Source organism: Chlamydotis macqueenii, chromosome 5 (genome assembly GCF_036417535.1).
Source record: "Chlamydotis macqueenii isolate bChlMac1 chromosome 5, bChlMac1.mat, whole genome shotgun sequence".
In the NCBI taxonomy this organism is placed as follows: Eukaryota; Metazoa; Chordata; class Aves; order Otidiformes; family Otididae; genus Chlamydotis; species Chlamydotis macqueenii.
In genome coordinates this window covers 34,099,781-34,111,894 of record NC_141560.1, presented here as the reverse complement: position 1 = coordinate 34,111,894, position 12,114 = coordinate 34,099,781, and the positions used below count along the sequence as shown (strand labels likewise).

Below are 12,114 nucleotides of genomic sequence, written 5' to 3'. Positions count from 1 at the left end.
AGCTGACACATGAAAAATGGTGAAATTACTGAAGGTAGTCCAGCCTGAATAAGGACTACCTTATTAGTTCAGGTACTTGCATCTCCCTAATTTTCATATTAATCATGTGTCCATCTTTCTTTGAAATAGGGCCATCATGCTTCATGTCAGAATTCAGCATGTAAGTAAAATTCATAGTGCTTCAACTCTCACTTGAAAATATTTGTATGAAGAGAACAGTGACTAATTTTATTATTACTATCTAACAAAAATGAGATTTATTTTAGTCCTTTTGCACTACATACACAACATGAAGAAGCTGACAAATAAAATTTTTAAAAAATTCAAAAGTAGTCTCCCAAATCACAAAAAAACAAACCCAAAAGATAATAAGGAGCTTTTCCTTTTTAACAGAGCTGCTACACACTGTAATGCACCTATGTTATATATTTCTCATCAATTTTTACAGTTTCCACTGATTAAATATATATTGACTCATAAAGTATTACCATTACATCAATTGTCAGCAGATGCAAGAGTATGTCATTTAAATATTAACTATCATATAAAAATGGCAGCTTGATTGTTTGGAAGCAGTAATCTGGTGCTGGTTATTGCCACATTTCCCTAATGCATTAGGCAGCAGTCACAAAATGCATTGCCTTTCTTATACACCTGCTACTAAGAAATCAGAAGCAGACAAGTTCTTTGTATATCTTCCCTTTCTCTTAGATTTAATTTTTATTTATTTCTGAACTGCAGATATCTTTGATCTGAATAGCAAAAATGTATTAGTATAATATAAACAAAGCTATGCTCACTAGAGTCAGAAATTATATGCATCATCTCTAAATCAATGGGAAAAAATATACAAAGAACAAGTAACATGTATACTACTTTGTGCTTGAAATATTTTTATGACAGTTTCCATATAATATGTGTGCGATATATCACGAATCAGATGGTTTACCTAAATTCGTAATAAGATTGTACTTATTTATGTAAAGCACATTCTATTCTCAGTACTTTCAGGCTTGTCTTTTCCAGAAATGGTAAAAAGCTACACATTACCACTAATATGAAATAAATTCTTTATTCTATGCTAACTGTATGATCAGGATATGCAGACACTTCATAGACCATTAAAATCTTCTAGTAATTGATAGGTAATCACTCATTTGCTGGCTGCAGCAATGTACATGAGAAAGAAACCATCTTTCTACTAACGTAATATGTAGAACTTGCTGCTATTGCAACACTTAATGTTCATACTGCCATATCATTTTTAATACAAACACTCATTTTCTGCCTCCTTCTTAGATTTTCTATTAAAATGCAACACAAACCAGCATACATTTCATTCTGTCCCTCTGAGGGTTGCATAAGCAGTTCCAAGGAATATCAGCTATTGTATTATTATTATTATTGTAAATAAATATTTTAGAGTTTAAGGGGTAGATATTTCATCAATTTTTTTTTTCTAGGAAGCTCACTGCCACTCTTGCAAACTTTTTACATCTTCTTTAAGGTAGTACTTTAGATAGCAGGTTTTAATGCTAGTAACACCTTGCATCCCAAGGCAGATTCATATTCTAGCTAATAAACAGCCTCAATAAATTTGTCAAGACTTTAATGGCAATCGTACTGAACTTTTCATACACTAGCTTTTCTAGGAAATAGCTATATTGAGGAAATTATTCTGCTTAATTGCTTTATATTAAGCAGTTTTAATTAGCCATCCTTTAATCCATATGAGCAGAAATAAACAGAGTCAGGAAAATGAACTGGTTTAACCCTTCCTACTATCATTTAAAAAAAAAAATCTTAGATGGGTTTTGTTACTAAACCAAGGAATCAAATATAAGTAAAACTGATGCAACTCCATTTAATCAACGTAGGAATATGTAGTACATTTGTATATTAAAGACCTATGGTCTGTGTGAAATTTCCAGCTAAATACAAATTCAGAGTTTCTTACACATACGCCTTGAAGTTAAGAGACTAATTACATTAACTGATTTATTAATAAATGGGGCTTTTTGTCTAATTATTGTAAGTACTAACAGACTGGGGAATCATTTTAAATGTCTAATGTGCCTTGAAACCATTTTTTTAGGTTAATTACATTTCTCACTACAGTCACTATAGATATGCCCCTTAGGTTTTACACTGAAAGATTAAAGAAAAAAGTAAAGCTTATTACCTCATTGGCCAGCTCCAGTAATACAGGGGCAGCTGCATTTTTCATCACCCCATTCAAGTACCTAGACAAGACAAAGCCAGGTAATTCTGCAGTGGCAAGAAAAGGACAGTTTATATATGTCAGCATCCCTTGTGAATCTCTTTCATTTGGGGGAAAATATCCCAGTACAGAGTATTTAATGGGAAATCTTTCAAGAAAAAAGTATTTTAAACAATCATTAACTCTCCAGGGTTGTCTCCTATTCAACTGCAAGAGATTTCAAACTCAATTAAGTCACTGGTAAAAACCACTATAAATCAAGAAATTTTAAAAAAATTTGGCTTAAAGACATACAAATAAATTATATCTGTACTACTTAAAGATTCATCACAGACAAATAAACTTCTGTTATTCACAGTAAAGATTTGGGGTTCCACATGGCTTTCAACTATGATGGCGCACTGTATATGTTATTCAATTCACTACTATGCACAAAACCATAAAGTTTCAAATTCAATCCAGATTATATCAACTGGGCAACAGTTTAAATACTGAAGGCTTACTTCAGTGAAATCAGAGTCTAACAATCAAATTAATATTCTAAAGAGAAAATAAAAGAGAAAGTAATTATCTTCCAATGGTAAAGGCTTAAAGTTTTTTGTTAGGTGTATTAGACCAATACAGATACACAGTGACCATCGCATCACAGAATACCATCTTCCTCACCTCTGTTACTTTCACTGTTTCATGTTTACATTTCAATAATGCCTAAAACCTGTTCTCAGGAGCTGATGGGAAGAAGCTATATTACTGGAAGCCACTTTGTACTTTGCAGCTACGTGGAAAAGAACAATAGTTGCCAACATCAGAACCTGTTCATTTATCCTATCTGTATTCGTATAGCACATCATTACTGATATCATTAGAGGGCCACAGCTTTTCCAGCTCTATCTGTCCATCAGAAGCCACTCTTCTGCTCATTAGTTATAGACATTAATTTTTTTTTTATTATTTTACCTTTCTGTGGAAGGGGTGTGATACCTTTACATAAACCTCTTCACAGAGGATTAGAGGGCTTTTTGTTTGCAAGTTATTCTGAGGCTTAATGAATAAAGAAAATGATAAAAGCTGTAACTTATTTAAAGTTCACAAAAAAAAAACCCACAAAAAAGATGCCTTGTGTATAGTTAAACACTGAAAATTCATAACAGAAGAAAAAAAGGAGAGATCATAAACAAAATACCTAACTAGGAAGATTTATTTGAGATTAATGTGCTAGAACACGCACCCAGTAGATCAAACAGCAAAGCCACAGCCGACAATGGAGTAATTTTCTGCCAGATATTTCTAATGCTACTGGCAATTCCATTATGGACTAACAAGTCTCGCATGTTGATGGCAATACTGTTCTGAAAAGCTTGCTGATCCTTCTCATACTTTGCCTTCCTGTTTGCCTAAATTTAAGACTAGTAAGTCTCAGCATAGCAGCAGAAACGACTCCACTCAACTGCACTACTTCTACTTCCTCCCAACAGGAGCAATGAATGGAAATGACGACCTTCAAAAATTGGTAGTTCCTGACCTAAGAAAGCAACTGGAGCACAATTATTTGCTTGCATGTGGGTGAGACTAGGAAGACTGGGGTTTACAGTGGTAAGATGGATGCTACAAAAGAGCAGAGAAGAAGACATGTTTGTCATGTTTATGCTTGAAGCATTTCATACTGGCTTCCGATTCAAGTAGCCTGCCCCTGTAGCTTACAAAACATACTTCACAGTAAATCTAATAAAACAGGATTGAGACGAGTTTTCTAACTATTAACCAGAACACCTCTGATTTTAAAACATGTGCATTTTATTTGGCCATGTTAATACACTTGCATTATGAAATACTCAGAAACAGCATAAAGAATGATTTTCTCTACCACCACCATATAACTTCATACATAATGCATTAGTGATGTACCCCTATCATACTTCAGACAGTACAGAAAGGGATGGGAGACCAAATCCTCCTACCTGATGTAAGACAAACTTAATCATATCCACAACCTTACTGACACCAATACAACTCCTGCCTTGCACAAAGCAAAATTTGGTCTCACGTTTCAGGTTTAAGTTGTTGGAACTAGTAACACAATCATCATAAAAATGATTTAAATGATTTACAGGTGTTCTAAGAAAAGGGTTATTTACACAGCAGTTACAATTAATCCAGGGCACTTCACTGAAACTTTGCCAGTGAAAAGTAATTAAAAATAGTATTGTATACACATAGTTATTAACACAACAAAATTTTAAGCCAATATTCTTCCTAAATAAGAACCAACAGTAGGAAAAGTGCAATGTGATCCCGTAAAAATTTTTACGGAACAATACAACTACTAAAAAAAGAAAACGAAACCCCCAAACCAACACAATTCACACCAGATATTCTAAACCAGTGTCTGATATAATCAGGCTGTGCTTAGGTTTTAAATATATGACTCTGCAGCAGCACAGTTAATTGTTTACAAATGAAGGCTTTTTGTTTATTTTCCTGATTCATACAGATTAATATTAAGCATAAATATCAGACATCTATAATCACAAGTATGAACTCACTTGCCATGTAATCTCCTTAGATATGTCAGTCTACAAAGTAATATTTTAATTGGGTATCTTTACCAGTTATCAGTATGCCCCAATTATGTCATTGCAATATTTTTAGTAAAGCCTATAGAAGCTACAGACAAACTATAAGGTGTAGCAAATACAATTTACTCGCTTAAGATGCAAACAATTCTAAAATATTGTAAAATGACATAAAGCTTTTCATCCTCCCTTAACAGCTACTTCTGACACTTCTGTTGATAAAGGAGGAGTGATCTAAAAATTAGTGCTTCAACTGGCAATACATGAATTTAATATGTAACTTTTTGTAATGTAACACAAATGTTGTTTTAGAAGTACAAGGAACTGCAACAGAACAAGCTTCCTTGCAGTACGAAAGTTATCATCAATATTAGTCCTGACTCAGAAATCCTGTACTTACAAACTATAGGCAACATATAATAAATGCTATCACTCACATGTACCTTAGAAAATACGTGCTTATCCTGACTTACAGCCAAGAAAGTAAACCCTTTCCTAATTAGACTGACCAAAAGCTGAAAAAACTCTGCATTTTCACTGAAAAACATTTTAGATGAACTGTTCTGTATTCCTTATCCCAAATTTTTAATTTATTTTCATGGAAAACTAGCTTCATAAGCTAATAAGCTAATTTACTCATAATTGCCATAACAGTTAGTAGTTATGATGATACTTTTAACCAGGGTTGTGAGGTCATACCTTTGGTAGTAAGTTTCAATAGCTTCAGCAGTGTGATGCTTGGCATGTGTTCTTTTGATTTGTTTCTAGAAAAACAAAAAACAAACAAAGAGTCTTATAAACATGTCATAGATCAAAATACAGAAATCTTGACTGCCCAAACACACGTTCCCTGGCTACCCTTTGATATATAAACTGAACTATGTTTTTATGTTCTGTATAGAAATGACATTCAATCTACCCATTGAACTGAACGTCTTCAGACTGTACTGCAATGTACCATATATGTAAAAGCCAGTAAGGTCACAATAATTGAATCTAAATAAGTTTACTGAAGGCTGCAGAGGGCAAAGAAAAACTTGTTCTCTCTTTCAACCTTTGTATTAATTTTCCCCCAATTCAATTCCATCTAAGTCTAGTGCACTCTAGTTTTACAATTCAATTGGCATTTTTAACCAGGAAGAACATTGCTTAAAAACAACTTATTTGAAAAACTACAAAAAGTAATTCCATAGAGACTTGCCACTTGACTGACACCTGTCATCTCATGATAAATGACTCCATTTTCTGCCTCTCCTGCCTTCTGCCACTCCGGCAATGGTCATTTATCATCATCTCTGTCAGCAATGGAAAGCAGCACTGACAGTGCAAGTCAGCAAACATTTAGCACATGGAACCACGCAACACAGGGAAATTATTATTGTCAGAATAATAATGGTTTAGCATAATTTATTACAGGTCCACCAAATAAGCAAAGGCTAGATGTTATTAGACAGATGGATGGGTAGGCTTGGCAGCCATCCACTGAGACTCAGGCGGTGCTTGATGTGGAAAAGGGAACATCCTCCAAACCAATCAGAAAGCTGGCAGTTCAATTACAAAGAAATAAAGGGACATTCATCATTCAATTAGGCACCTGTCAACCCTCACAAAGGAGAAAACTTCTAACCTGGTACTCCTGGGAGAAGATGCTCAGCAGAGTGGACTGCGATTGACTGGAACAAATAAAAGAAGGACAAAGTTAATTACTGGAGTGCACTGCAAAGAAACAAAAGAGAAGGGAGCTTCAAAGGTAGGCCTGCTGCCCTGTAATCTAACAGAACATGAAAACAAGTGTGGAAAAGTTGTTCCAGATGAACACCTCAGACAAAGGCTTCCTGCTGCTAGGTCAAGGAGAGAGCGTACGAGGGAGGGGAGGAAAATATACCAAGAGTTTCAAAGCAAACGAGCTTTGGGTGATTCCTTTTTCAGCTTCAGAACCCACAAAGTCCTATCAGGAGCAGGTAGCTGAGTTAAAAGAGAACAGGCAAAAAGGAAAACAAAGCAAAATATCCATTAATAATTGATGGAGTTAAATTCCATCAGCAGTTGGGAACATTCCGCTTGTTCATTGGCAACATATTGAAATTCATTTTGTTAGCAGCAAGGGAACCTCTTCAAGTAGCTGTCTCATATTCAGGTTAAAAACTTCCCCCTCTGTCAGAAGTAGCATATGGGACCACTGGAACATTCCCACTGAAACTGATGTGCTTTGAAAATAGAAACTTTCACAGCAGGAAGCCGAGATTCCCCAGAGTCGGTCATTTCCAAAAGCTGCCATAAGCTTCATTCATCTAAGGCTCCACTCAATGTCAAACACCTGGCAATGAAGCAACCTGGAAAGCATTCTTCCCAAGTGGGAATTTTTCTCTCTGAATTGTTAACATTTAGAAATGGGACAAGACTTTTTTTTTCCCTCTGAAAGGCAATCAATACCACACTGCTACTGTTTTCAATTGTCCTCTGTGGATATATCTACCTCATCACATCCTGAATACAATTAATTACTCCTGATATATTTTCCTACTACATGCAACTTGAACAAATTACAGTCTCAATAAATCGAGTTTTATGGTACAGCAAAGCATTATGAATAATTAACATTTTTCCTTTCATGAACTTACCTACTAAGGCATAGCATAGGTAGTTCAAAGATTCAGCAATATCTAAAGTCTTGCTCTTCTGCCAGATTTCTTGTATGTGAATTTAGCACTCGTATCACATCATATGTACGTTAAATGTAAGTGTTCTCTTCATACTTAAATGGCCCTTCTCCTTGCAATTTTCACACCTCAGAAATGCTAATTTAAAATAAGGATGTCATACTCCCATTTCCAAAAAGGAAAACTGAGGCACAGAATTACTAAATAGTTTGTTCAGGCTTAAACAGATGGTATGTCTATGTAGCACAACATAAAATACGATCTCTAAACCAACCAGTTGAAGCATTAGCAACAAAGCAAGCTGACTAAAGCAGTGCTATATAAAGAGCTTACTAGTTTGCCTGATCCATATCTGTGCTTTCAGCTTGTACCTTGGGCTTGTCTGCCCAGTGCAACATCTGTGTGACAGCAGTAAGCTGAGCCTTGATCTCCAGTATTTTACACATAAAGAATGCTCACCCTGAGTACTCACTGATTGAATGTTAAAACTGTAGAAAAATGACAGCAACATAAACTGACTAAAGTAGAGATTTACAAAATTAATAGATTACAGAAAAATTAATTACAATATAGTCAAGAATTTCAATATTCTTAAAGATACATCATTTGATACAGAGGCCAGGACATATGTCCCACAACGCCTCCCCAAAAGGTGCACCATTCAACTATGGCAACCTTCAACATGCACATGTCATCATTAGAAGGTGAACAAGGGAAAGAAATTAAGAGTATATACTTACATAGACTATATAAACATGCAAAGCTAAGGTATTTAAAGTTGATTTATTTTTTAAAAAAACCCTGCAGGCTATAAATAAGTTGGATACATATGGCCCTCTAATGGCTCTCCACATAACTATTATTATCTGCTAGATTTACGTGGTTGTAATGGTAGAATGAATTTAGAGAAAAGATGTGTAAAAAACCAAACCAAAACAGGACAGCATTTAACTGGATTTCTGGTTTCTCCCACAGACATACCAATTTTTGTATTGTTAGGCTATTCCCAGTATGATTACTGTACTTATTGTATCATTATCCTATTATACCCATTGACATATCAAAAAGAATTAAGACCATTATTCCTCTCTTCACACTCCTGACTCTTGTTCATTTTATTTGTTCCCTTGGCGTCCTTGGATTTTGCCATTCTACTTCAGTTTAGTCTGACACTCCTCTCCTATGCTTCCAACTGTTCAGATCATTTAGAATTTACTATCAAAACTAAAAAATTCAATGCAATAACTGACGGTTGGACTTGATGATCTTAGAGGTCTTTTCCAACCATAATGATTCAATGATTCTATGATATGATTCTATGATACTGTTACGTAAGTTATCATTACTTCTACAGAAGCAGACAAATTAGAGGGCTCCATCCATCCGATGATGCTTCTATACAGGATTTCAAAGCAGCAAATGAGCAGACAAACTAACATAGCTGAGATATCCAGGAAAACAAACATAACACTGAAAATATCTTTCATTCAAAATAGCATTTCAGTGCTGCACTACAGGCTTTTACAGAGGCTTTAGAGTAAGCCTCATGGCCTACTGGAAGGCTAGGGATATAGACATCTCTGTGTGGAGTAAGCTCTTTTGTCGAGAACCAACTGTAAAGCCAAGGTACAGATTTGCTGATTTTCTGAAACAAAAAACCCCAAACTCATAGTTCTGAATACTACTTAGTTTAAGTAATTAATAAATTAACTTGTTATCCATCTTGTAGAACTAAATCTATTTTCCAGACAAAGAAGCAAACTTTCCTGTTAAATTCTGTAGCAGCCGCTTCCATAGAAATATTTTCTTCTGCAATTCCAGATGGTAATGGATCTAACTGCCAGAGCTCTGTTCAAAGCAACCAGCCTCGCTCTTCAAATATCCTCTTTTTCTCGTACACCAGAATCCATAATGAACCAATTTACCTTTTGTTACTCTGTGTTGATGTTGGTGACATACCTCCATCTGAATGCCTGATGCACTTTGTGCTCTTGTCAGTATATAAGAGGATTTAGGCAGAAAAATGTGAGATATAAAATCTGCTACAAACTGCCCATTTTTCTGAAAGAAAATAACTTTTATTTAAAAGAAAATGAAATGTCATTTCTAGGTTCCAAATGATATCATAGAATCATAGAATGGTTAGGGTTGGAAGGGACCTTCAAAGGTCATCTAGTCCAACCCCCCTGCAAGGAGCAGGGACATCCCTGACTAGGTGAGGTTGCTCAGAGCCTCATCCAGCCTGGCCTTGAACATTTCCAGAGATGGGGCCTCCACCACCTTTCTGGGCAACCTGTTCCAGTGTTCTATAACCCGCATCGTAAAAAAAATTTTCCTAATTTCTAATCTAAATCTACCCCCCTCTATTTTAAAACCATTACCTCTTGTCCTAGAGGTAGATATAAAGATAGAAAAATATTCTTATCATAAAAAGTATTACAAATATGAAATTACATCCACATTTAGAATGGAATGCCCAAGTCAGACCAGAACAAGAGATAAGAGAAATTATTTCTAAGAACTTAGAGATCAGTCAAGCTAAAAAGACAACTGCAGGTCTGGTGCTGGTAAAATAATATGCCTTTTGGTCATTTAATATGTAAGAATAAAATTTAGATCATTCTCTTCTAATGAATCTCAGAACTTGGTAGAGGAGGAATGCCATAATCCCTGTAAAGCATTTCAGAAATGTTTTGTTTCGCAATCAGTATTCATATATAAACTAGTAACAGATAATATGCTCGTGTAGATCAGTTCTTTGTAACTAGAGTTGATATAAAACTCTGACCAAGAACCAGCTAGTAAGGACAAAAAGAATTTAATTGGATCACATAATCTTCTGAACAAAGAATGCTTGCAGATCTAGCCAAGATTTGGGGTGCTGTCCAACTCAGTATTTGTTCTTTACTACAGCTTCACCAGGAGAAAATCCAAACACGACAACTTCTACAAATGTTATCTTATCAGCCCTTGCGAATAATTACTTCTTCAGGGATAAAATAAAACTTACACTTTTCTACTTTATTTTCTGAAATTACTGAAAACATGAAATTTTAGGTACAAAACCAAGTTTCCACTTGTTTCATCTATTCATTTTAAAATTAGTTTCCTTTCCTTCATCTTTAACGCCACACTTTTTGCCTAAAATAGAAAGACTAAAAATTCAGCTTTACATTACATCTATTTTACCATGGAACAAAGGAAGATTATCTAGAGAGATCTGTTAAAAAAAGAAAAAAAAAAAAAGAGTAAATATGAACCACAGTATTTAATCCAGAAACTATTCACACAAGTGGAGACAAGTAGAGGGGAAGCAAAGTCCATCATAAGAAAAATGTATATTATATCTGTAGAACAGCCTTGGTTGGTTTGTTTTTTTTTTTAAATAAATGAAATTTACATAAAACATTGCTTCATTGCTTCCCTTTCACAAAATGGAACATTTCACCTCATTAACATGATAAATATATTGATTAAAAACTGAGTGTGGGGGCAGGAGCTGCATTTCCTAGGATTCTATGATTTCAAAATTCAGAACCTGTTATGTGTGAAATCCCAAAGCAGCAGTGTCAAGCCTTCTCTTGGAAATGCATACAACACTCCACTTAGCTATTGTAGGAATTCAGGTAGGGGGGAGAAATTGTTTCTTTCCTTCCACAGTCTCCTGCATGAGTATCTAGTGGTAGTCATACCCCTTCATGAAATTTTCTGAAGCAGACAGCAAGAGTCTCTCATTTCTAATAACTGGAAAAGAACTTCCCTTTTTGTCATAGTTCAGGCTCAACGGGCCCTCCACAGGCCACAGCCACCTTCAGGCTTCCACCTGTTCCAGCATGGGGTCCTCCACAGGATGCAGGTGGATCTCTGCTCCTCCATGGACCTCCATGGGCTGCAGGGGGACAGCCTGCTCCACCATGGTCATCACCACAGGCTGCAGGGGAATCTCTGCCAGGAGCAACATTACTCCTGCCTGCCCTTCTTCACTGACCTTGGCATCTGCAGCTGTTCCTCTCACAAGAAAAATTCTTCACAACAGGCTGGCAGCCGCCTCTCAGGATCTCTTCACATCATCCATCTCATCTCCTCTCCACTTCTTGCAGCCGGGCCGGGCCGAGTTGGGCCCAGTCGGCCGCCTGGCGAGAGGCCAGAGGGTGAGGCCTTCAAGGCCCACAACGCTCGCGCCTCCCCCTCTCTTGTCCCGCTCAGCTTCTTCACATCTTCTCTTCTCTCTTTTTTTTTTTCCTGTTTTCCCCTTCTTAAATACATTATCGCAGAGGCGTTATCATGGAACATTCTGCTACCAATCGGCTTGGCCTTGGCCAGCAGCAGGTCCGCCCTAGGCCCGGCCAAGTCCACTGAACAAAGCGGAGCAACTTCTAGCAGTTTCCTACAGAAGCTACCACCTTAGGCCCCCCTCACTAAATAAAACCAGAACACCTTTCCATGCATAATAAATTTTAAAATATTTTTAGTAATGTGATATTGAGCTTTAAAATAAAAGTAATACATACAATTTAGGGCTAGAACTGCGTGGTGCTGCCATGCTGGATTAAGAATCTATGTGAGGAAAGAAATATGTACCTTTGACAAATTTAAATGATTGGGTGTGGAAGAGGAATCCTCCTCATACCAATCCTGAAATTCCAGAATGTGTGCCTAA

General features: G+C 36.1%; 1 protein-coding gene across 7 annotated transcripts in view; it reads right to left on the bottom strand.

Annotated features, from left to right (window-relative positions):
* CDIN1 (CDAN1 interacting nuclease 1) overlaps positions 1 to 12,114 on the bottom strand; it is a 138,969-nt gene that overhangs the window by 106,145 nt on the left and 20,710 nt on the right. For all 7 annotated transcript variants that reach the window (XM_086749365.1, XM_086749361.1, XM_086749362.1 and 4 more), the window contains exons 2-4: positions 6,422 to 6,467; positions 5,494 to 5,558; positions 2,183 to 2,243 (exon numbers count right to left, since the gene is read on the bottom strand). In XM_086749365.1, the coding sequence (XP_086605491.1) occupies positions 2,183 to 2,243; positions 5,494 to 5,558; positions 6,422 to 6,467 (172 nt within the window). The remainder of the gene's footprint in view (positions 1 to 2,182; positions 2,244 to 5,493; positions 5,559 to 6,421; positions 6,468 to 12,114) is intronic.